Consider the following 25,932-nt stretch of genomic DNA (forward strand, 5'->3'; position numbering starts at 1 on the left):
CACTGGGTGGAGATGGGAGCCAGCCCTCCCAGCAGGTGTTCCCCATTCAGAGTAACGGGGAACACAGCCGAGGCCCAGGAGGGAGAGGTCAGAGACATGCTCGCTTTAGGGGTGATCCAGCCACCCACCAGCCCCGGGGCCCTCTCCCAAGGCCTCTCCCGTGGTCCCCAGGAAAGATGGGCTTATTCTGTGTGGCCTATCGGAAGCTCAAGGCCTTCACCATGTCTGCCCATATCGAGGCCTGATGAGATCCTAGACAAGTTGGGGGGGACTTGGTATCCCATGACCAGGGATTTCACCAAAGGCTACTCACAGATGCCAGGTTGAAACCTGCTTTTGTCACCTCTTAGGGGCTGCACAAGTCCCTAGTCCTATCTTTCGGCCTCAAGGAGGCACCGGTCACCTACCAACACCAGGTGGATCAGTCACTGAGGGGGATGGAGAATTTTACCCTTCCGGACATTGATGATATTTGTGCCATTAGCCAGACCTGGGAGGACGAGGTGTCCCAGATGAAGAGGGGGCTGGGGCATCTCCAGGAGGCAGGGCTGACTGTAAAAGCTGGGACGTGCCAGGTAGGGGTGGCAGTGGTGTCGTACCTGGGCCACAAGGTGGGGAGTGGCTGCCTAAAGCCAGAGCCGGCCAAGGTGGAGGCGATCAGAGATTGGCCTGTTCCCCAGACCAAGAACCACATCCAGGGATGGTGTGGAACCAGCGGAGGTTTGTACCCCACTTGAGCTCCCTAGCTGCCCCCATCACTGGGCTATGCAAGAAGGGGAAGCCAGACAAGCTGGTCTGGACCGGGCAGTGCCAGAGGGCTCTCTGTGCGCTGAAGGAGGATCTGGTCAAGGGCCCGGTGCTGGGAAACCCAGATTTTGACAAGACCTTTATGGTGTTCACCTATACCTGGGCGCGGTGCTGGGGCAGGCCAATGCAAAGGGGGAGAAACACCCCATCATGTATCTAAGCAGGAATCTGCTGCCCCGGGAGCAGGGCTATGCAGCCATAGAGAAGGAGCGCCTGGCCATGGAGTGGGCCCCTAAGAGGCTGCAGCCAGATCTATTTGGGTGGCGCTTCACCATGTACTTGGACCACTCGCCCTGCCATGGCTGCACCAGATGACAGGGGCCAATGCCAAGCTCCTGCGGTGGAGTCTATCCTCCCAGGATTGTGAGATGGAGAGTGCAAATGTTATAGATGATCCTATCTTCTGGCGAGGGGGGCCTGAACTTCCCCAGGTCACTGGCTAAGGTGACTCCGCTCAGCTTGGCCTCAAAGGGGGGAGAGATGTGACAAAGTGGGGATTTTCCCTTGGTGTGTTGTATGTGAGCCTTACAGTTTTGCATGTGTATTGCACCAATGCAATACAGGTGGTGGGATTAAGCGTGTGTGACTTGCGGGGGTTGCTCCAGCTCCCTGCATGGGTGCTATGGCCGCCCCTTCGTAACCTGAGACCCAGGAGGGGGATGCGACCAGGTGACTCTTGGCCTGGGAAGCGAGACAAAGGCCTGAAGAGGAGGAACAGGCAGGGCAGAGGACAGGCAGCTGAAAGTGTGTGCTGGCTTGGGGCTCAGCGGGAGGACCAGAGCCCAGGCTCTGGGATCCCCACCCCGCAAGATGATCTTGGCTGAAAGTCACTGATTCCTGTGCTAACAAGATCTGTCCTACCCTGTGTTCCTGTTGACTAATTAACCTGTTTTACTGGCTGGCTGAGAGTCACTGCTGACTGCAGAGTTGGGGTGCAGGACCCTCTGGTTTCCCCAGGACCCTGCCAGGGCAGACTTGCGGTGGGAAGTGCATGGTGGGGCAGAGGATGCTGAATGCTCCGAGGTCAGACCCGGGAAGGCCGAAGCTGTGTAAGCTTCTTGCCCGGGAGACAGAGGGTATGGCTACACCTGGAATTTCAAAGCGCTGCCAAGTGTGAGTGTGGTCAGAGCGGCAGCGCTGGGAGAGAGCTCTCCCAGCGCTGCATGTAAACCACATCCTTTACGGGTGTAGCGTGCAGCACTGGGAGCCGTGCTCCCAGCGCTGCCGCCCTGATTACACTGACGCTTTACAGCATTGCATCTTGCAGCGCTCAGGGGGGTGTTTTTTCACACCCGAGCGCGAAAGTTGCAGCGCTGTAAAGTGTGAGTGTAACCAAGCCCAGAGAGAGGAGGCTCCCCCAGAGTCCTGACTGGCTTCGTAGGGAATAGTTCCAGAGTATCACCATGGTGACTCTGTGACACCCCGTGCCCCCCAAGACACAGGGCAGTGAGATCCAGCACCCCCCCATACCCTCCCGAGACACAGGGCAGTCAGGACCAGTACCCCTCCGTACCCCTCCAAGAGAGAGGTCAGTCAGACCCAACATCCCCCTAAACTCTCTCCCCCCCTCAAGATACAGGGCAGTGAAACCCAGCACTCACCTATGTCCCCTGAGACACTAGGCTGTGAGACATAGCACCCACTCTGTGACCCTCCGAGACACAGGGTACTGAGACCCAGCACCCCCCTAACCCACCCCCCAAGACACCCCCTATGCCCCCCCCCCGAGATATAGGGCAGTGAGACCCAGCACCCCCTCCACACACACCCCCAGGACACAGGGCAGTGAGACCCAGCACCCTCCTATGCCCCCATCCTGAGACACAGGGCAGTGAGACCCAGCACCCTCCTATGCCCTCACCCTGAGACACAGGGCAGTGAAACCGAGCACCCCCCTAACCCTCCCCTGAGATACAGGGCAATGAGACCCAGCACCCCCTCCTCCCCCCTCCCCCAGGACACAGGGCAGTGAGACCCAGCACCCCCTCCCCACATACCCCAGGACACAGGGCAGAGAGACCCAGCACCCTTCTATGCCCCCTCCCTGAGACACAGGGCAGTGAGACCCAGCACCCCCTCCCCACATACCCCAGGACACAGGGCAGAGAGACCCAGCACCCTTCTATGCCCCCACCCTGAGACACAGGGCAGTGAGACCCAGCACCCTCTCCCCACCCCCCCCCCGGGACACAGGGCAGTGAGACCCAGCACCCCCTCCTCCCCCCTCCCCCTTGATATAGGGCAGTGAGACCCAGCACCCCCTCCACACACACCCCCAGGACACAGGGCAGTGAGACCCGCAGCTTCCTATGCCCCCACCCTGAGACACAGGGCAGTGAGACCCAGCACCCCCTCCACCACCCCCCAGGACACAGGGCAGTGAGACCCAGCAGCTTCCTATGCCCCCACCCTGAGACACGGGGCAGTGAAACTGAGCACCCCCCTAACCCTCCCCCGAGATATAGGGCAGTGAGACCCAGCACCCCCTCCACACACACCCCCAGGACACAGGGCAGTGAGACCCAGCACCCTCCTATGCCCCCATCCTGAGACACAGGGCAGTGAGACCCAGCACCCGCTCCACCCCCGCCCCCCCCCAGACACAGGGCAATGAGACCCAGAACCCTCCAAAATGTCCCATCCTCGCCCTCCCCCACCCTTGGAGAGACAGGGAACTCAGAGCCCTTACTGGCTGCCCCTGGACAAGTCTCTTTTCCTGGTCCCACCCACGGGTGCCCAGAGCCCTGCGGCCGGGCAGGGTCTGGAACACCCTCTGATGGGCATTTTCAGAGTACAGCAAATGAATGCAGATCAAGTGAAAAGGATCCTCTGTCCCCCTGCCCAGCGCCCCGCATAGGAAATGCTCTCGCTCTCTGCTGACAGCCCATGTAGCCCCCTGGGAATCCCAGCCCTGGGCCAAGGAGGAACTGACTTGTTCTTCGTGGTGGGCATCTCTGGAGAGCTCTGGTTGGACGAGTTCTCCGACTTGGGCTCCTGGGACATGTGGCCGCTATCAGGCGTCTTCTGAGGATCTGCTGGGTTCTCCCTGTGAGAGGCACCAGGGTCATGCTTGGGCCAGAGCAGGGGGAGCCATGCTCGCTGCTGGGCAGCTCTCAAATCCAGCTGCCCTCCCAGGGGGCACCAAGATTTTCCAGCCCATAGCATGGCAGGGCTGGATTGGTGACTGGTGTCCCTGTCCTGGTCTCCCCTGTGCTCAGTGCCAGGAGCAGAGAAGAACAAACCCCAGCTGTGGCCAGGCTGGCCTGGCCCTGGCAGTGCTTGGCAGCATCCCCACTCCCCTTGGGGTCTAAGCCACACTGAAATCGGGGGGATTGCGGGAAGCTGCCCTCACTGGGAGAGCACATACCCAGCCTGCCAGCCCTGCCGCCCCGCCCTGGCAGTCTGCTGGCAGCAGCCTTGGAAAGACGGAGCCGCGTAGCCACCGGGGAGGCTCTCCGTGCTCACTGAGGTGGCCTCTCCCTCCTCCTCCCCATCACTCTACTCCCTGCCCCTGCTGTGCCCTGTCACCCATTGGCACAGGTGCAGCACAACGGGGCTGGGGCAGGGCAGGTGGGACCCCGTTGTCTCTTCTTGGGGGTGGGGGGGTGAATGGAGCTGGTGCTCCCTCTTGCAGGTCTTGGTGCCCCTGCTCCTCCTCCTCCTGCCAGGGCTTCACCTACCTTTTCTCCTGCACCTCTTGGATGTTCTCGATGCCGATGGCACTGCTTCTCCGGGGGCTGAAGGGGCCAGATTTCTTCCGTGTCGGGCTCTTCCCAGGAACAATCAGCGACTGGAAAAGATTTGATCCCATCAGCCAGACGGTGCTGGGAAGCCTTGACTCCCAGCGGGACACTGCCCCCCTGCCCCGCACTGGAGCCAACCCCCAGCAATGGACAGGTGCCCCCATCCCGAGGGCTGCTCCCCCTACAGCGTTTGCCAGGGCACCGGAGTCCCCTGCTTAGCTGGGTCACATGGGTTACTGCTCACACACATCTCCCACTAGGGAGCCCTGGGTGCCACCAGTGCTGGGCATCAGGCTTAGAGCCTCCTCCAGCTGGAGCCCCAGCAGAGTGCCAGGGGGCCGAGTGGAGAGGAGGAATTGGGCGATGACTCTGCCCCATCGCATGGTGCCAGCTGCTAGCCACGGGGCAGACTGGGGCTGGGCAAGGCTGATGGGGTCTGGGCGCCTGATGCTATGGGGGAGTGAGCATCTGTCCAACTGACAGTGCCCAGCATTGGAGGGGCACTGCTGGGGTGCCTGCACCATGTCAGAGGGGCAGCATCTGGCAGATAGCATGGCCTCTCAGCTGGGCTTCCTGACATGGGGAGAGGTGACCCGGGCCTGTGGGGCACTCCAGCACAGCTTGAAGCAGTCACAGCCCTTTGCAAAGCTCTGCATCCATCTCTGGCACCTTGCACCTGAGTATCTCCAACTACTGCATGGACTGGACCAAAGCCCTGTGAGGAAGGTACCGTCACCCCCCTTGTAGAGGTGGGGAAACTGAGGCACAGTGAGGTGATGTGACAGACAGGAGAAGAACACAGGAGTCGGTACTCCCATGCCCCTTTCTCTAACCACTGGCTTGCACTGCCTGCCAGCTCAGGCAGGGCCATGCACGGCGGCTGTGTCCATAGCTGGATCTCAACTTGGAACCAGCGACACTGGCTGGGGACAGGGGGGAGAGCAGTCTGGATTGACCCCAGTTATGCAGAGGGGCTAGCCCAGCTGGGGACCCAATCATGTCAATGAATTAACATTTGTTAGCCCGTGGCCAAGGTGAAGGGAAGGCGTGGGGGCCATGTGGGAACAAGCAGGGCTGGGCTGTGGGCACTAGCCTCCTGCTGGCATCTCACTGGGCAGAGGGGGTCTGCACTGTGGTTAGCCCGAGTGATGTATGCCCAGAGACTCCTCTGGAGTCGGCTCAGCCCCAGGGAGCTCGGCCACACTACGGCATAACTCTCCCCTGCTGGGCTTGTTGTGCTGCAGGGGGCTGGACTGCGCTGTGCTGCTCTGTGAACACCTTCTCAATGGTAGCAGGAGAATTTATCTGTCCTTCCGGGCACAGCAAGTATGGTGGGAAGTTCTGGCAGGCTGGCACCACTGGCAGCTGGCTGCATCGTCACTGCAGAGCGGTCACTGTAGCAGCTGACGAGTGCTGCACACTAGAGCTCAGCCATGGCCTGGCATGTGCAGAGGGAGCGGGAGGGGTAAGGCTGGTGAGAACACCAGTTCACTCTGCAGTGAGGGCTGGAGGGGGAATTGCCACACTTTGCTGGGCCTGAGGAGAGGAAAGGCCCTGGGCTAAGAGGAAGGGAGGCAGCTGCAGGGCTAGACACCGCAAGGGGTGGAAGGCAGCAGGACCAAGGGACTGTGGGTGCCAATACCCAGGCAGGGTGAAAGCAGCAGGTGCCAGGGACGCTGACACCCCTCTCTCCCTACCCAACCCCCCGAACTTAGCTGCAGAGAAGCTGGGCTCCCAGCACCACCCTGCAGCACCACAGGCCCAGCCGGGCTGCCCTGCATGCTGGGATGGCAGCCAGGTCCAGCCAGCCAATGTCCCCGCTGCGGCTCAGCTCCCCCATCGCATGTACAGCGCTGGCTCCAGGGGTGAGGGGAGAGAGAGAAAGAGAGCGAGAGAGACATCAACCTCTTCTATGGTTCCTATCCCTATGGCGCTGCCTCGACGTCCGCACCTAGTTGGCGCTTTTCCAGGGACAAGCAATGACTGGCAAGCGGACAGAGGAGAGAAGCAGAGCGGGAGAGGGGGAGAAGAGGGGGGAGAAAAAGAGAAGAGAGTCATGCAAATAAAAATGGCTTGACCATCGTAACAGGGCTCTTTAACAGCACCCTGTAGCTGCCCGTCGCCGGATGAGCATGTGGGTTTCATGGTGGCCTATGCGGGGATACACTGAATCTGCGGTGGGGATCCCCACTGAGCAGCTACTGGCGCTGGATGGTTGATTTGGAGTTGGCAGCTCTCATGGGAAGGCCTGAGAGGGTGTTGTGGGGCTTGCACAGTGGGGAGAGAGGAGGGTGGGTGGGGAGCAGCTGGGAAAGGGGGCAGGGCTGCATGACACAGAAAAGAAGGGGGCTAGCTCAAGGCAACTTTTGCAGACAAAAGCAAACTCCTCCTTGCACCCCGCCCCAGACAGGTCAATCTCTCACAATCGGGGAAACTGAGGCGCAGAGGAGGCTATGGTTTGCCTAAGGCTACACTGCAAGTCAATGTCCAAGCTAGGGACAGAACCCCAGATTGCTGGCACCTCTCCTCCCCTGAGGCCCAGCTAACCATCCCTGGGCATCAGGGTCTCAGCTCCTGCTGTCACTGCCAGGACAGGCAGCGTGGCCATGGCTTTCCGTAGGAGCAGGAGCCCATGCTGGGGGACTGGCCATTGCTGTGCTCAGCACAGCCACGGAGCCCTGCATTCCAGGGCAGTAACACCAGCAGACAAATTATCCACCAAGTGCAGCCCCATCTCCTTCCCTGCCAAACTTTGGGGCCTCAATTCTTCTTTGGGGGCACATGGACACTTAATACAATCAAGCCCTCTTTTGCCCAACATGCACAGTAGCTGGCACATCCTATGCATCCCTCAGACCTTCTCTGGCTGTTGCCCTCACCAAGCAGAGCCAGGGCCATCACTGGACAAGAGGGGAGCCGCAGACGGGTGCAGGGCTTAGTTGCTGGATTGTAAATTGAGCTGCAGTGCAATGAAGTGCATGGCATGGCCACACGATGGAGCCAGCACCTAAGAATTTGGCAGTGGGCTGGTTCTGAGGACTGGATGAACTCACATCCTGAAGCTAGTGTTTCCTCTTCCCGCTCCCAGTGGGGACGGACAACGGTGCTTTGCCCTTCCCTAGCCCCTTCCCTCCAGGATTTCCATGCACTTTGCAGGCGTCGATCAGTATGCCTCACAGTCCCCACTCCCTGGTACAGATGGGGAAACTGAGGCACAAAGTGAGACTATGACTCACCCCACGTCACAGCCAGTCAGTGACAGAGCTGGGCAAGGAACCTAGGATCCTGACTACAAGCTCCCCTATGCTAACCACTAGACCACACAGCCTCCTGGGTGGGCTTGGCCACACAATGGGGAGTTAAAGCTGTGGGGCTCAAAGCAGGGGGTGGGGCTCAGGTCAGGGGGCGGGGCTCAGAGCAGAATAAGGTCTGACAGGGGGGCTCAGAGCAGGGGCGGGGCTCAGAGTGGTGTGGGGCTCAGAGCAGGATGGGGTCACAAAGGCAGGGCTCAGGGCAGGGGGCTGGGCTCAGGGCAGGATGGGGTCAGACAGGTGGGGTTCAGAGCAGGATGGGGTCAGACAGGTGGGGCTCAGGGCAGGGGGTGAGGCTCAGAGCAGAATGAGGTCAGATAGGTGGGGCTCAGAGCAGGGGTGGGGTGGGGCTCAGAGCAGGATGGGGTCAGACAGGTGGGGCTCAGGGCAGGGGGTGAGGCTCAGAGCAGAATGAGGTCAGATAGGTGGGGCTCAGAGCAGGGGTGGGGTGGGGCTCAGAGCAGGATGGGGTCAGACAGGTGGGGCTCAGGGCAGGGGGTGAGGCTCAGAGCAGAATGAGGTCAGATAGGTGGGGCTCAGCAGGGGCAGGGCTCAGAGCAGGGGGAGGGGCTCAGAGTAGAATGAGGTCAGACAGGTGGGGCTCAGAGCAGGGGCGGGGCTCAGAGCAAGGGGCGGGGCTCAGAGCAGAATGGGGTCAGACAGGGCTCAGAGCAGGGGCGGGGCTCAGAGTGGGTGGGGCTCAGAGCAGGATGGGGTCAGACAGGTGGGGCTCAGAGCAGGGGCAGGGCTCAGAGCAAGGGGAGGGGCTCAGAGCAGAATGGGGTCAGACAGGGCTCAGAGCAGGGGCGGGGCTCAGAGTGGGTGGGGCTCAGAGCAGGATGGGGTCAGACAGGTGGGGCTCAGAGCAGGATGGGGTCAGACAGGTGGGGCTCAGAGCAGGGGCAGGGCTCAGAGCAAGGGGAGGGGCTCAGAGCAGAATGGGGTCAGACAGGGCTCAGAGCAGGGGCGGGGCTCAGAGTGGGTGGGGCTCAGAGCAGGATGGGGTCAGACAGGTGGGGCTCAGAGCAGGATGGGGTCAGACAGGTGGGGCTCAGAGCAGGGGCAGGGCTCAGAGCAAGGGGAGGGGCTCAGAGCAGAATGGGGTCAGACAGGGCTCAGAGCAGGGGCGGGGCTCAGAGTGGGTGGGGCTCAGAGCAGGATGGGGTCAGACAGGTGGGGCTCAGAGCAGGATGGGGTCAGACAGGTGGGGCTCAGAGCAGGGGCAGGGCTCAGAGCAAGGGGAGGGGCTCAGAGCAGAATGGGGTCAGACAGGGCTCAGAGCAGGGGCGGGGCTCAGAGTGGGTGGGGCTCAGAGCAGGATGGGGTCAGACAGGTGGGGCTCAGAGCAGGATGGGGTCAGACAGGTGGGGCTCAGAGCAGGGGCAGGGCTCAGAGCAAGGGGAGGGGCTCAGAGCAGAATGGGGTCAGACAGGGCTCAGAGCAGGGGCGGGGCTCAGAGTGGGTGGGGCTCAGAGCAGGATGGGGTCAGACAGGTGGGGCTCAGAGCAGGGGTGGGGCTCAGAGCAGAGGCGGGGCTCAGAGCAGAAGCAGGCCCAGCAGGGATGCGGGGATGGTCACACTCACTATGCCTGTGGTTTTGGCCATGTCTGGGTTGTTGTGGCCGAAGCTGCCGCTGTGGCTGGTGGACACTGTGTTCTGCTTCTTGCTGCTGAGGCCCATGGCATCCATGGACTGGCTGCGGCTGCGGATCACGCGCTGGAAGGGAATTCAGTCGCCGTCACTCACTGCCTGTGCCGCTTTGGCACTGTGCTCAGGGCCACCAGCCCACAGCTGCTGGCCATCCCTGGGCCCAAGCACAGAGCTGCAGCAGGCTGGAGGGGAGAGACACCAGGACATGTTCTGGGGAGCAAGGAGGGGGTTGTGGGAAGCAGAGTCTGAGACAAACCCCATCCCTCAACACTGGCTCCCCGACAAACGGCAGTGCTGGGCCTGTCCAAGACCTTGAACATGGGCTGTGCTGGGTGGGCCTGGACCACGAGCCAGACCCTGGCAACGGAGAACTCTTGATGCTCCAGAAGGAGGCTAAAGTCCCCTTCCCACTAATGTATGTAGCAAGGAGTGTCCATGGCGGGGCTGGGGGTTCCTGCCTGACCCCTGCAGCAACTAGCTGCTGTCCTACAGCATGAGAATTGAGAACCAGCTGCCAGCCTGCGTGAATGGCTGTAGGATGACCCACTCACTGGACGTGGCCTATGAGCCCAAGTGGCAGGGAACTCCACACAGTGACTTCTCGCCTCGGGAACAGTGAACTCCTAGTGGTTAGGGGACAGCCGAGGCCAACAGTTCCCATAATGATGGCCCCACACGCTGCCCCCACAGCACAGAAAGCATGAGCAAATTGGAGGGGCACTGCCCAGCTGTGGGGGCACAGTAAAGCTGCCCACTCCCTGTTGCAGGCTTCCCAGTGCTGTTTGCCAGCTTGTACCAAGCTCCCAGCCCAGTGCTGGCCCCATCTGAGCAGCTTCTCCTCCCAGCCCCGCCCTAGGGTGCCTGCATTTCCCTGACACCCCCAGCTAGGCTGGGGGCAGTGGCTGACAGCGGCTGGCTCGGTGCTGGGACAGGGGCAGAGAAGAGCCGGGGGCGGACAACATATCTGGCTCCTGGCCTGGGGCTGTAACTAGCGGAAAGGAGCACTGCACGCTTCAGTTCACCTGTACTTCCTTGGGGGGATGCGCAGGACTTGGCTGGCACAGCCTGGGACACGTTTCACTCTCCTGTCCCACCGAAGGAACCACAAGCCAACGTGGCTAGTGTTGAGAGCAAGGACTGGCACCAGGACTCCTGGGTTCCACTCTCAGCTCTGGAAGGGATTGTGTCTAGTGCTCAAAATGGCACTGGCAGCCAGGACACCCTCCACGCTGGAAGGGAGTAGGGTCTAGGGCAGCCAGGACTCCTGAGTTCTATTCCCAACTCTGCCTTCCTGTGGACCTTGAAGAAGTCACCTAGGCTGGCGTTTTCAAAGGTGTGGAGATCCCCTGGGCATTGGGCACCCAACTCCTTCAGTCCCTTTCAACCCTGCAGCCATAACTTCCCAGTGCCCTGACCCCCCTGTGTAGGAGTGACCCCACTGCCCAAGGGGTTGCAATCCTGCTGGGCTGGGCAAGCTCAGCACCCTTCCTGTGCATGGAAGGCCTGCCTGGAGGCAAGTGCCATGGCTGAATCCTCAGGAAGGGGCGTTTGCCTGGAGGAGCTTTCGCTACAGCAGGGTGAGATGGGTGCCAGTGTGGCCCGCTGCCAGGCTCTGCCCCAGCTCCAATGCTGTGCTTCAGAATGGACTGTGGTGAGTGCCACATGCAGGCACCAGAGTCATGCAAAAGGCTGACTCAGGTGGGTGCTTGCCAGCCAGGATGGGAGGGAGACAGATGTGGAGAGGGGGAGACAATGGGAGTCCTGCGTATTAGTGCTCCCTGCTGACTAATACAGAGAGCTGCGGATGTGCCTGAGAGTCAGGGGAAGACACTATGCACCTCACCGCTAGTCTGCAGCCACGTCCCCTCTCTCCTCCTTGGCTAGATCTGTCCCCATGCCAGGAGGCGTGCAGGAGATGGTGCCGCTCTCATCAACCTGCTTAGTGCAGGCCAAGCCCTACAGGCCAGACCCAGAGACACCCTTGTCCTCTATGGATTTAGGGCTCCCCTGAGAGCTGACATATCCCTTAGGTCCCTGGGGAACAGCTGGACACTTCTCTACCCCACCCATCCAGACCAGGTTAGCAGGGCCAGGCGAGTCCGTCTGTGCCCTGTGTGACACAGCACTGCTGGGAACTTGGGTGCACTCCCTGGGCCAGGTGGGCAGGAGCCAGAGCCCCCAGAGGTGAAACCCAGACAGCAAAACTGATGAGCAAACTCAGCACACTGGCTACTTGCAGGCAGCTCTGTCATGAGGACCATTGAGCCCTCCACAAAGATGGCTGGGCCACCAGGCCAGCCTGTGACGTTGCACTCCATACGCTTTTATGAAAATATGCTAATAAGCATGAATATAATGTAACTGAAATATGCTTCATGCAAAAGGTCTCTTGTAATCTACTGAGTGTGGTCATCCTATTTGTATAAATGTATCATTCCTGTATTTGAAACTAGAAATATGAAATATAACTCTGAGATCCTATTGTAATTACGCAAAGTGTGGGCCATTAATGGTGGTTTGGAATCTTGATGGCTCCCATCAACTAGGACATTGGTTGTTGTCATAAATATAAAGGGAAGGGTAACAACCTTTATGTATGCAGTAACATAAAATCCCTCCTGGTCAGAGGTACAGACAGAGGTACAGAATCATTTTACATATAAGAGGGTTAATCAGTTCAATTAATCTAGTTGGCACCTGACCAGAAGGACCAATGGGAAAACAAGATACTTTTAAATCGTGGGGTGCGGGGGGAGGTGTTGTTTACATTCTCTGTTGGTTCCCTCTGGATAGAGAGAGAGAGAGACCAAGCAGGTAACCCATCTCTTGAAAACACACCCTAAAATGATACATCTAAAATTACAGAAATTGTAAGTAAAGGCAAGGAAATGCATTAGATTATCTTTTGTTTTAGCTTGTGAATTTTCCCTATGCTAAGAAGGAGGTTTATTCTATTCCTGTCTTTGTAACTTTAAAGTTGAGCCTAGAGGGAAATCGTCTGTGTTTTAATTCTTTTTATCAGCCTATAAAATTACCTTCCATCCTGATTTTACAGAGGTGCTTCTTTTACTTTTTTCCTTATAATAAAGTTCTTCTTTTAAGAACCTAATTGATTTTAGTGTCCTAAAAATAAACGGTCTGGTCTGTACTTTTATTAAAGGCGATTGATTAGTATATTATTCTCAAGCCTCCCCAGGAAAGGGGGTGAAGAGGCTTGGGGGGATATTTTGGGGAAATAGGAACTCCAAGTGGTCCCTTTCCTGAATCTTTGTCTAAATCACTTGGTGGTGGCAGCAATACTGTACAAGGACAAGAAAAAGATTTGTGCCTTGGGGAAGTTTTAACCTAAGCTGGTAGAAATAAGCTTAGGGGGTCTTTCATGTGGGTCCCCACATCTGTACCCCAGAGTTCAGAGTGGGGAAGGAATCCTGACATGGTGGCAGCACGGTGGGATCATTTTGAACCAGAAGCATGGACTTCAGGATATTAAAAGGAATTTTTTTTATTTTAGGCTTCAAAACCAGGGAGGTATTTTTTTAAAAGGATACTTTTTCTTTTTTTTTTCTTTCTAGCTCTCAGGTTAGGCTAGGCTAAGTGCAGGACGGCTAGGATGATGGAAAATGAGGTCCAAAAGAAACTAGAATTAGCCAGATTGGAAGCTGAAGAGAGACAGAAAGAACATGAAAGACAGATGGCCTTAAAGTGCTTGGAGTTGGAAGCAGAGGAGAGAAAACAGGCAAAATACTTGGAGACGGAAATGGAGGCAAAACACTTGGATACAGATTTAGAGCTGAAGTGCTTATATCTGGAAAGGGCTAAGCTGGGTCTACCCGATAACCCTAACAATCCTTCTCCAGGTACCGTTCCCCATTCTAAAAAATTCCCCACCTACAAGGAAGGCGATGATACAGAGGCCTTCTTAGAAAATTTCGAAAGGGCCTGCCTTGGGTACAGCATCTCTATAGACCAGTATGTGGTGGCGCTGCAGCTGCAGCTCAGTGGACCCTTAGCAGAGGTGGCAGCTGAAATGCCTAAGGAACACATGAACAGCTACAAACGCTTTTTAAAAAAGGCCAGAATTAGAATGGGGCTAACACCGAGCATGCCCATCGGCAGTTCAAAGCCCTTAGGTGGAAACCAGATGTGGCATTGTCCCAACATGCCTAGCACATTGTAAAAAATTGGGATGCCTGGACATCAGGAGCAAACGTTACATCTCTGGAAGATCTGTCTTTACTAATGCAAATGGAGCAGTTCTTAGAGTGTGTTCCTGAGGAAATAAAAAGGTACATTCTAGATGGGAAGCCCAAAACTGTAATCGAGGAGGGGGAGATCGGAACCAAATGAGTGGAGGAGGCGGAAAAGAAAAAAGCTAGTATCAGTTGGAGCGGATACCAGAAGGGACCACCCGAAACAACACCCTGCCACTGGGGGCAGCCCACGGCCCCGCCTACATCCCAAGGAAAACCCCCAACACCCTTATCGTCCCACCACACCAGTCTCCAGCAACTCACCTCGCCCCAGTGACCAGTCAGCTGGGCAATGTTTTAAATGTACTAAGCTGCGGTATGTGAAGGCCAACTGCCCCAAGAACCCCAACAGATTGCAGATCATTACACCAGAATCACACCAAAGTTCCCCAGGCCCAGATGCCTCCCAGATACCCTCACAGCGAAGGGGAACTGTGAATGTGAGTGGGAAGAAGGTTATCGTGTGGAGGGACACTGGAGCACAGGTGTCATCAATCCTTAGTGGACCCTAAATTCATCAACCCAGAGGCCCAAGTGACAATTCAATCCTTCATGTCAAACTCTTTAAACTTGCCTACAGCCAAGTTGCCTGTCCAGTACAAGGGCTGGTCAGGAATGTGGACTTTTGCAATCTATGATGATTACCCCATTTCCATGTTGCTGGGGGAAGACTTGGCCAACCATGTGAAGCTAGCCAAGAGGGTGGGAATGGTCACCTGCAGCCAGGTTAAGCAAGCTTTCACACCTATCCCTGTTCCTGAGCCGTCCATCAGGGCCCAGTCTCTGTTACCAGAGCCCGAAACTGAGGTGGTAAAACCGGATCCCCTGCTAACGACTGCAACAGCTGTAGTGGATTCAGTCCCAGAGACCCAACCAAAGCCAGTCTCAGAACCGGAATGGGCTGAGTAACCAGCACCAGAACTATTGCCAGCACTGAATCCAGCACGTGCAACCCCGTCTACAACTCCAGCGCCAGGGGGCACTACTGAGCCCGCACAGGCAGCAGCAGCTAAACCTATGCAAGAGGCTCAGCCAGAGCCTGAAATGCCACATAGTGCACCAGCGGAGAGCAGTTCATAGTCAACTGAAACAGCCCCATCACCTATATCACTTCCAAGCCCACGCCCAAGTCCACAATCCAGTGAGGAACTGATGTCTCCAGCATCAAGGGAACAATTCCAGGCTGAGCAACTGGAATTGCTGTGCAACGGAAGCACAGAGCAACCCACCGCCTCTCAGCTCTTCTAATCAATCCTGGTTTGTTGTAGAAAGAGGACTTTTATACAAGGAAACTCTTTCTGGTGGGCACCAGGAAGGCTGGCATCCTCAGACACAGTTGATAGTTCCAACTAAGTACCGGGTAAAGCTCTTAAGCTTAGCCCACGATCCTAGTGGCCATGCTGGGATGAACAGGACCAAAGACCGTTTGGGGAAGTCCTTCCACTGGGAGGGAATGGGCAAGGATATTTCTACTTATGTCCGGTCTTGTGAGGTGTGCCAAAGAGTGGGGAAAACCCAAGACCAGGTCAAAGCCCTCTCCAGCCACTCCCTATAATTGAGGTTCTGTTTCAGCGAGTAGCTGTGGATATTCTGGATCTTTTCCCAGAAAAGACACCCAGAGGAAAGCAGTATATACTGACTTACATGGATTTTGCCACCCAATGGCTGGAAGCAGTAGCCCTAAGCAACACCAGGGCTACAAGTGTGTGCCAGGCATTAACAGACATTTTTGCCAGGGTAGGTTGGCCCGCCAACATCCTTACGGATTCGGGAACTAATTTCCTGGCAGGGACCATGAAAAACCTGTGGGAAGCTCATAGGGTGAATCACTTGGTTGCCACCCCGTACCACCATCAAACCAATGGCCTGGTGGAGAAGTTTAACGGAACTTTGGGGGCCATGATATGGAAATTCATAAATGAACACTCCAATGATTGGGACCTAGTGTTGCAGCAGTTGCTCTTTGCCTTCGGGGCTGTACCACATCCCAGTTTAGGGTTTTTACCATTTAAACTTGTGTATGGCCGTGAGGTTAAGGGGCCATTACAGTTGGTGAAGCAGCAATGGGAGGGGTTTATGTCTTCTCCAGGAACTAACGTTCTGGACTTTGTTAACAGCCTAAAAAACACCCTCTGAAACTCTTTAGCCCTTGCTAGAGAAAACCTAAAAGATGCTCAGAAAGAGCAAAAGGCCAGGTATGATAAACATGCCAGAGGATGTTCCTTCAAAGTAGGGGACCAGGTCATGGTCCTGAAGATGCTTCAGGCCCATACGATGGAAGCATTGTGGGACTGGCCATTTATGATCCAAGAGCACCTGATAGCTGTTAACTATCTCATAGCATCCCCCACCTCAACTCTAAAGCCTAAAGTGTACCATGTTAATTCTCTGAAGCACTTTTATTCCAGAGAGTTAAAGGTTGTCAATTTACAGCCCAGGGAGGAGATGACGCTGAGTGGTCTGAAGGTGTCTACTACGAAGGAAAAAGTGATGGTGGCATGGAAGAGGTGAACCTCTCCATGACCCTCGGACGTATGCAGCAACAGCAGATCAAGGAGCTGTACTCTAGCTTCGTGCCGATGTTCTCAGCCACCCCAGGACAGATACAATGGGCATACTACTCCATTGACACAGGTAATGCTCGCCCAATTAGAGCCCAACCTTACCAGGTGACTCCTCAAGCCAAAACTGCTATAGAACGGGAGATCCAGAACATGCTAAAGATGGGGGTAATCCGCCCCTCTAAAAGTGCATGGGCATCTCCAGTGGTTCTAGTTCCCAAACTAGATGGGGAAATACACTTTTGCATGGACTACGATAAGCTAAACGCTGTGACTCGCTCAGACAACTATCCAATGCAGTGGTCCCCAATGTGGTGCCCGTGGGTGCCATGGTGCCTGCCGGGGCATTTATGTGCGCCTGTCTAGTGCCCAGCAGGGGAGAGAAGCCACGGCCCCGCGCCTGCTGGGGACCGAGAACTCCGGGGCTGCAGGCTGCGGGTGCTAGTGTTCTCTGTCCCTGACAGACGTGGGGCCGCGGCTTCTCTCTGGCTTCCCCGGGGCTGCAGACACTGGTGTTTTCGGTCCCTGGCAGGCGCGGGGCCGTGGCTTAAGCCAGAGAGAAATCACAGCCCCACACCTGCTAGGGACAGAGAACTCCGGGGCTGCAGGCTTCATTCTATGTTAAAGTAAGAATAATAAATATATTTGGACCAGCAGTTCAACAATGTTTTACTTTTTTAAAATACATAAGATGAAAACTGTTTCTGACATTTATTTTGTAAAAACTCCTTAATTTTTCTTACAAGTAGATAAAAAAAGAGCAAATTCACATGATAAGGTAAAAGAGTAATTGCTGAATAATTTAATTAATACCTTTTACATGTAAAATTACCCTTTTTATCTTATGGATTCATATATTATGTAATATAAAATATTATGTTTTTCATATTATTTAATGTACAAATACAGAATAAGCTTTGAAAAATTGTTGGCGCCCGCCCTACTCTTCTGAAAACATGGATGTGCTACTGGCCACAAAAATGTTGAGGACCACTGATCCAATGCTATGCAAAGATGAGCTATTAGAGAAACTGGGACATGCCCAGTTCATCTCTACATTAGACTTAACCAAGGGGTACTGGCAAGTATCGCTAGATGAACCCGCCAAGGAAAGGTCAGCCTTCATCACCCATGCAGGGCTGTATGAATTTAATGTGCTCCCTTTCGGGCTGTGAAATGCACCCGCCACCTTCCAGAAACGTGTAGATGGTCTCCAAGTGGGACTGGGAGAATCTGCAGTCACATACCTTGATGATGTGCCTATCTTTTCTGATTCATGGGCAAAACATCTACAAAAAGTCTTTGAGCGAATAAGGGAGGCAGGACTAACTGTTAAGGCTAAAAAGTGTCAAATAGGCCTAAACAGAGTGACTTGCCTTGGACACCAGGTGAGTCAAGGAACTACAACCCCCTACAGGCCAAGGCGGATGCTATCCAAAAGTGGCCAGTCCCAAAGTCCAAGAAACAGGTCCAATCCTTCTTAGGCTTGGCGGATATTACAGGCAATTTATACCGCACTACAGCCAAATTGCTGCCCCCACTGACAGACCTAACCAAAAAGATACAGCCAAATGCACTTCAGTGGAATGAAGAGTGTCAGAAGGCCTTTAACCAGCTTAAAGCGACATTCATGTCTGACCCTGTGCTAAGGACACCAGACCTTGACAAACCTTTCCTAGTAATCACAGATGCATCTGAGCGTGTTGTGGGAGCAGTTTTAATGCAGGAAGGACCAGATCAAAAATTCCATCCTGTCGTCAGTAAAAAACTGAGAGGGAAAGCCACTGGTCAGTCACCGAAAAGGAATGTTACGCCATTGTTTACGCGCTGAAAAAGCTATGCCCATAAGTTTGGGGATGGTGTTTCCACCTGCAAACTGACCATGCTGCTCTGAAGTGGCTTCATACTGTCAAGGAAAATAACAAAAAATTTCTTCAGTGAAGTTTAGCTCTCTAAGATTTTGATTTTGAAATACAACACATTTCAGAAGCTTCTAACAAAGTGGCTGATGCACTCTCCCGTGAAAGTTTCCCAGAATCAACTGGTTAAAATTGTCCTTGAAATGTGGAAAATATTGTTAGTTTTTATATAATCAGTAGTATACCTAAAGGTGCATGTGTCTTAGTAACTCTGTTGTCTCCTACAGCTCCAGGAAGAAATCACAGCCAGTGTGGAACAGGCTGTCCAGCACTGTCTGTGGTTTGGGGGGCATGTCATAAATATAAAGGGAAGGGTAACAACCTTTATGTATGCAGTAACATAAAATCCCTCCTGGCCAGAGGTACAGACAGAGGTACAGAATCATTTTACCTGTAAGGGGTTAATCAGTTCAATTAATCTAGTTGGCACTTGACCAGAAGGACCAATGGGAAAAGAAGATACTTTTAAATCTGGGGGGAGGGAGCAGGGCTGCGAGGAGGTTTTGTTTGTGCTTTCTTTGTTGTTTACCTCTGGAGAGAAGAGAGAGAGACCAAGCAGGTAACCTACCTCTTGAAAAGATACCTTAAAATGATACATCTAAAATTACAGAAATTGTAAGTAAAGGCAAGGAAATGCATTAGATTATCTGTTGTTTTAGCCTGTGAATTTTCTTTGTAACTTTAAAGTTGCGCCTAGAGGGGAATCCTCTGTGTTTTAAATCTTATTATCACCCTGTAAAATTACTTTCCATTCTGATTTTACAGAGGTTCTTTTTTTACATTTTTCTTATAATAAAGTTCTTCTTTTAAGAACCTGATTGATTTTTAGTGTCCTAAAAATAAAGGGTCTGGTCTGTACTTTTACTAAATGCAATTGGTTGGTATATTATTCTCAAGCCTCCCCAGTGTAGAAACAGGGTCAAAGGATTTAAATAGAGGCCTGTTAGTTATAAGAAACAGAGCAACTCTCATGCTAAGTCTTAGCCTAATATCGCGGGACCTGTAGAAGCAGGGCTTATGTCAGAAGCGGATGGGAAGACAGCAGAATTGAGTCAGCATGACCCAGCCTTGAGACAGCGATGTTTGAGAACAGAAGTGAGAAAATACAGGAATGGGCAGGACATAACATAAACAAACTGCAGATGTTTTTAATTAATGCATTAATGACACTAAAATGTTGCTTGTGTGATATTGCTTGTACTTTGAAGAAACTGAGGCAGAGATGCTCTCTGTCAGCTGTGTTCTTCCCTTGCAATTGCATGGCCTGAATAAAGCTGTCTCTGATTTTGTTGCTTCCAACCTGAGAGTGGAGTTCGTTTCTTCCACACCAGGAAAGGGAGTGAAGGGGCTTGGAGGGATATTTTGGGGAAATAGGAACTCCAAGTGGTCCTTTTCCTGAATCTTTGTCTAAATCACTTGGTGGTGGCAGGACTCCTGCTTCCCAGCCCCTCCTCTAACCATTGGATGCTACTACATCCCTTTAAGGCAGAGCCCCGCAACATGGGGGGCACGGAGGAACTTTGAGGTGAGTGCAGTGGGGCCCTGGCCAGCCCTCATGGGGGGCACGGTGGGAGTACCATGCAGCTCCCCTCTGGCCCCAGGCTCCCAGCTCTGCTCCAGCCATGGCCCCAACCCCAGCCTCGCCCGCAGCCTTCACCCCTGACTGTGGCCCAGCCACGGCTTCCACTCCCAGCCCTGGCCTTAGCCCTGCCCCCACCTATGGTTCTGCTCCCAGCCCCAACCCCAGTCCTGCCCCCAGCTTCAGCCTCCATTCCTGTTCCAGGCCCCAAACCACCCCCAGCCTTGGCCCCCTTACCCCTGTCCACCCCCCCTTCCCCACCCAGGAGCCATGGCCCCGCTCCCGGCTCTGGCTCCTGAGGCGTATGGGGGGGGATGCAAAGAGGGGTTGGGGGGGCATGACGGTGAAAAGTTTGGGGACCACTGCTTGGGCTAAAAGTGTGGGTTCCCCCTGCCCTCCAACACATCCCTAGATCTTCTGTCCCCTTCCTAGTGCTCTGAGCTGACGTGCCGCTTCCCAGGTCTTGGTGTCCCTGGGTGGGGAGCTGCGCTGCCAGGTACTGGGCCATGCCCCTCTCACCTTGAAGGACTCGAAGAAGCCTCCGCTCCCCCCACCGCCGTTCTCCAGCTTGTCCTCGTCCCCACCCAGGCCCATCATGGACTGGCTGTTAACATGCAGCTCCTCGTACAGCGTCTCCAGCAGAGCTGCCCGCGTGCGCTCCTGTGGCAGGAGGGGCACAGGCGGCATTAGCGGCATTGGAGGCACGGGCTGCGGGCAGTAGCGATCAGGAACAAAGAGGACAGAGGGGACTGAGTACTGGGGGGACACAGGACAAGTTGTGATTCTGTCCCTGGCTCCTGCTCGGTGCCCGGCTGTCGCTCCCGGAGAGCAGGGGTGTCCCCAGGAGCCTTTGGCACATGCTGCACTGCCACAAGACCAGCTCAGTGGCTGTATCCTGGGCCCGGAGTAACAAATGCATGCAACTGTGCAGTGAGGCATGGCCCTGACCCCAGAGCCGACGATCGAGGGCACCGTCTCGCCACCCTTGCTCCCAGAGCCCTAACGCAGGCACTGAGGCACATCGGCTCTTACAGGAATGAGGGTTCATGGATAGAGAGACGGGGCCAGAATGAGGCATGGGACAATGGATGAGGGGAGGGCAGGTACTGGGCATTGCTGGGGGGGCTACGGAGGATGCCAGCTCAGAACGCAGCACCTGGCACATGGCTCCTGACCCACCTCCAGCTTGGCAAACTTCTCGGCTTTGTAGCAGGCATACTCGGCATTGATCAGCTTGGTCAGCAGAAACTCTTGGAACTCGAGGCCCTGCGGGAGGAGAAACCCCACATCAGCCTCTGCCTTTCCCTAGGGAATGAGCTCGGTAGGCAGCCAGCATCAGCCAAGGCACTTGGCAGCGGCCAAGAACCCCTGGTCCTGGGACTAGCGCGTCGCAGCAGGAAGCTCCACCCCCCTTGGCCCCGCCTGCCCCAGAGTTCCAGGCATTACCGCAATGGGACAGGGCAGTAACCAGCAGACTCTATGGCTGGCTGCCCAAATCCCTGCTCCGAGGCCCCCCTGGGCTCCCTGTCCAGTGAGCACGGCATTCCCAGCAGAGAGCGTGATTCCCGCACAGCACACAGCCCCAGCCAGCCTACTCTGGAAGTGCAGACAGATGAGCTGGCCCCAGGGAGCTCCCTGGGGAGGTCAGTGCCTGCCTGGGGGCAGCAGCTGGCCACAGGCTTCCTCGCCTCTCACCTTTCTGAAAACGGCTGGGTCAGGCAGTGGGGGGCCAAAGAACGGCACATCGTCCCGGGCTGTGACGGAGACCTGCAAGACATGGCACTGTCAGTCCCACCTGAGCCACATGCTGCCAGGCCAGCGGGTACGTCTAGACAAGGGAGGGCCCAGATGGGGTGGGCAGCTGGGCAGCTCTTTCCTGCAGGGACCCCTGCCTTGCACCACTTACTGGACACTGGGATGTCTTCATGGCACAGGGGAATCACCCTCCTGACAGCCTGGGCAGGAGCGCTGGGGCCTGTAGTGCCCAGGAGTGGTGCATCCCTCCGAGCAGTGTGCCTGCCCAAGAGCTCACCCGTCCCAGCCCCACTAGGCTATGCTGAGCAGCGGCCTCCAGCCCCCTGACGATGGGCCTAGCCCTCTGGCCAGGACTCACTGGCAGCATGTGGTGAGAGCAGTGCTGCTCCCCCCAGAGCTGCCATCTCCCCAGATCACTGGGTCCAGGGGCTTAGCACTGAACCAGGACCTTCCACTTCAGGTCCGCAGGGTGTCCTTGGGTCAGCATCAGCCTGGCTCCGGGTTCAAGCAACTCACACCCAGGCCATGTGCTCTGGACAGGGCTCCCCCTCCTCCAGTAACCATCCCAGGGGGAGCAGTGATAACACCCACGCTTCAACTTGGGACTCACATGATCATTAGTCCTAAGAGGTAACTGAAGCACAGAGACTGGCTCCATATCACACAGAGTCAGTGGCAGAGCAGGAACAGAACCCAGGAGTCCTGACTACCAGCCCCCTGCTCTAATCCTGAGACCTCACCCCCTCCCAGAGCTGGGAACAGAACCCAGGAGTCCTGACTACCAGCCCCTATCTATAACCACTAGGGACTGTCACTCCCATATTAAGAGCCTTGTGGCCCATTTCTGAGTGTCATGGATTGCTTCCCATGCCCAGCGCTCTTCCCAGGCCTGTTCCCTCAGCTCCCAGTCCCTAGCTGGGAGCAGATCTGTGGCCCACCCCTGCCCTGTTACTGCCATGGTAACTTGGTGGTGCCGCACCAATTGGGCTGGGTCCCCGGCGGGCTGCAAGCAGGCCCCCAGGTGTGTGCTCACCTTGTAGAGCGTGCTCTCGGAGCAGGGCTTCTCCGCCTGCACCACGATGTAGGCGTGCAGGAAATTGGAGGCGATCATGTCCGGCACGAAGGGTGTGTTCTCATCCTGGAAGACGATGGCCACAATGTCGTTCCCGATGTGCCTTTTCCTCTGCAACTGAGCGCAGCGGGGATGGCATTACTCCCACAGCCCAAGCCCCATGCCTAGGCGGCCAGGCCCAGCACAGGTCAAGGAGGGGAAATGGTGGGAGATAGAGCAGGGAGACAGGGAGCTCGATGAGGGGCAGGAGCATGGACAGGCTGAGCCAGAGGGACAGGGGGATCTCCTGGCTGCCCCTTGTCGATATCCCCTCTCCCCTATGGGCCGAGATGGGGCCTCAGCACTGGCGAGTGTCTCTTCAGTCCAGTGGGGGAATGAGGCTGGGTTAGAACTCATGGCGAGCAGGCCAGGGGCTGTGTGGGATGGCTGTCTGTCACACTGGTCACAGTGACCGCGTAGAAGAAGGGTGATATGCGGGTGTGTGAAGAGGGTGGGGTGTGTGTGTGTGCCCATATATGTGCAGACATGCATGCCCGTGTGCAGCCCCTACCAGGGTGAGTGTGGTGCACATGCAGGGCTGGGAAGCTGTGTGGGGCTGTACTTTAGGGGGTGTATACATGTGTGTGCCCATATATGTGCAGACATGCATGCCCGTGTGCAGCCCCTACCAGGGTGAGTGTGGTGCACATGCAGGGCTGGGAAGCTGTGTGGGGCTGTACTTTAGGGGGTGTATACATGTGTGTGCCCATATATGTGCAGACATGCACGCCCATGTGCAGCCCCTGCCGGGGGGTACTGCAGCTCTCTCCTACCTGCTGGGCGTCGCCCTCGGTGTAGGGCAGCTTTGTGGACACATGGAACATGATCTCCTTGCTGCGGAAGGTGCAGTAGACGGATTCTGTTCCTGTCTGGCCATGGGTCACGTCCAGCCCCCCCCGGAACCTGCCACCAAAAAGACCCAGGCCTCAGGCAGATGCCCACCCTGCCCTGTCCCTCCATTCCCAAGGAGCCTGGGACAGCTGCTGCAAGGCCAGACCAATCTGTGGTACCGCGAGTGGCACAGGCTTAGCAAAGAGGGGCCAGAGCAGTGCAGGTGGCCAGCCTCCCTCCTCTCCAGACACAGGCCCAGCAGACCCAGGGAGGCGGGAGCTCGCTCACCCTTTGAAATCCTGCAGCTGGACTTTCTGGCCCAGGAAGTCGAGAAACTCCACGAAGGCCGGGCTCTCCTCGGTGGTGCCAAACAGCTCCTCCTCGGACGTCTGCAATATGGCCAGCAAAACAGAGGAGTTAGGACAGGGCTGGGCCCCCTGGCCAGCTGAGCATGAGCCCAGGGCTGTGCTGGGTTGAGGCCTGTCCAGACAGCCTGGCTGGACAGAAACTGAGTCTATGAGAGGGGGCAAAGGAGCCACTAGCGGAGGTGGCGCTTGTAAAGGTGCAGGGGTGAAGAGCCTCTGCTATGGCCGAGTCTCCCCCGGGTCTATGCCATGAGCTGAGCTCTGACCTGCAGAGTGAACCCGCCACGCCCCTGATGGCAGTGCCTGCGGAGAGCATGACAGCCACTGGGGCCCAGTTCTGAGGAGTAGCCATCGCAATCCTTCATCTGGGGCTGTTGCAGCCCCTCACCAACAGCTTGTATGTGCACCCAGCTTCGGGGTTCTCCCCATTTAACTGGTGGGGAAACTGAGGCACGGGGGACATGACTTGTAAAGGATCACGGGAGAAGCACGTAACAGAACTCTCCAGACTCACAGTTCCCAATCTTAACCATTAAGTGATGCTCTTCACCCCACCCCACCTCCGGTAACAGAACCAGGACAAACGCTATGGAGTCAAGGGAACGATTTAGCTGGATAGCCCCTGCCATGGCTCCTGAATCCATTGCAGCTCTTGGCAAAGCACATGGCCCATTGCTGTGCTGAGATGAAAGCAGCTGGGAGAGCAGGAAACCAGGGAGATGTCCCTGGTGTGTTCAGGAAACCCGGCTCCAGCTGCTCCTGTTCACCAACGGCCATGCTGAGCTGGAGCGGCAGACAGAGGGTTGGGGGCTCCCACCTCCGCTGCAGGCTGCTTGTCAGAAGGGAAAACCGGGGGTGGAGGCTGGCAGGCTGGGATAGCCCCAGCCCCCTGTGAGATCAAGTCACTGTCCCAGAAAGCCCAGCCTCCGCTCCACAGAGACGACCCACCTGGCCCAACTTCTGGTAGATGACACCGAACTTGAAGTGATTGCTGAGGACATGCTCATCGAAGGTGACAATGAGACGGGAGGCCTTGGGAGACAGGAGAGGCGGTTACATCCGGCTGCCAAGAACCCCTGCTCCCTCTGGGCTGTGACAGGGACCCGGCCCTGGGGTGGACTCATGATCCACACATGGCGGGGATGCTGCATGGGGTAGGTTCCTCTCAGGGCAGTAGGTGTGGGGTGTGAGGCATGGGGCAGTGCAGAATCTGGATTTTTGCGGGGAGGAAGGTGTGACGTTATTGATATAAACTGGGACCATATAGAACATGGTTTGCAACCAAGGTTCTGTAGTGGCACCAAATCTTATGTAAAGGGAGTCATATAAGGTGTCTAAGACCAGGTTATGCGTTACTGGTTATGATTATGCTGTCTTTATGTCTGTATCATTTTGTAGTTGAAGTTATAAGTATTGGCTGTATACTGTCTGTATTTCAATTTGGTGCTGCAGTTCTGGGAAACACCCCAGACAAGTTGATGTTAGCTCTGCTTAGCCTGCTTGATGGCCCAAGGACTCATCAGCTACACAATTGACTCATTGAGAGGAGGCAGATACGCCTTGTACTCAGCAAAGTATGAGTGACTTGCCCATAGTGACTCCAGACTCCATTTTGCTGTAAATTTCACAAGTAAGAACAAAGACGTTGTTTTACACCTGGAAAGGCCTATTAATAAGGCTGATGCTCATCTCCATTTGGCTTCAATCCTGCTTTCATACCTCTGAGGACTTTGCTACAAGCTGAAGCTCTACACAAGGGAATGGATGAACCATCCCAGCGAGGGATGTTCTCCAGAGACTTGATTTGAACCTGCAGTTTACTCTATCACTGCTACCAAGCCTGAACTAAGAACTTTGCCATGACTCTATGTAATTGAATTCCATTTAACCAATTCTAGCTCTCATCTCTGTCTTTTCCCCTTTATGAATAAACCTTTAGATTTTAGATTCTAAAAATTGGCAACAGGCGTGATTTGTGGGTAAGATCTGATGTGTATTTGATGATCTGGGTCTGGGTCTTTGGTCCTTTGGATTAAAGAACCTTTTTCTT

The 25,932-nt window shown here is 55.5% G+C and overlaps 1 protein-coding gene across 3 annotated transcripts in view; it reads right to left on the reverse strand.

Annotated features, from left to right (window-relative positions):
* The window catches only part of RAP1GAP (RAP1 GTPase activating protein), a 162,630-nt gene that overhangs the window by 12,007 nt on the left and 124,691 nt on the right, over positions 1-25,932 (reverse strand). For 2 of the 3 annotated variants that reach the window (XM_032783940.2, XM_032783938.2), the window contains exons 2-12: positions 24,831-24,914; positions 23,806-23,906; positions 23,460-23,589; positions 22,609-22,764; positions 21,516-21,587; positions 21,000-21,086; positions 20,340-20,480; positions 9,446-9,577; positions 6,456-6,533; positions 4,488-4,597; positions 3,740-3,853 (exon numbers count right to left, since the gene is read on the reverse strand). In XM_032783940.2, the coding sequence (XP_032639831.2) occupies positions 3,740-3,853; positions 4,488-4,597; positions 6,456-6,533; positions 9,446-9,577; positions 20,340-20,480; positions 21,000-21,086; positions 21,516-21,587; positions 22,609-22,764; positions 23,460-23,589; positions 23,806-23,906; positions 24,831-24,914 (1,205 nt within the window). The remainder of the gene's footprint in view (positions 1-3,739; positions 3,854-4,487; positions 4,598-6,455; positions 6,534-9,445; positions 9,578-20,339; positions 20,481-20,999; positions 21,087-21,515; positions 21,588-22,608; positions 22,765-23,459; positions 23,590-23,805; positions 23,907-24,830; positions 24,915-25,932) is intronic. The other variant, XM_075060307.1, reaches the window with a different exon arrangement.

Source organism: Chelonoidis abingdonii, chromosome 23 (assembly GCF_003597395.2).
Source record: "Chelonoidis abingdonii isolate Lonesome George chromosome 23, CheloAbing_2.0, whole genome shotgun sequence".
In the NCBI taxonomy this organism is placed as follows: domain Eukaryota; kingdom Metazoa; phylum Chordata; order Testudines; family Testudinidae; genus Chelonoidis; species Chelonoidis abingdonii.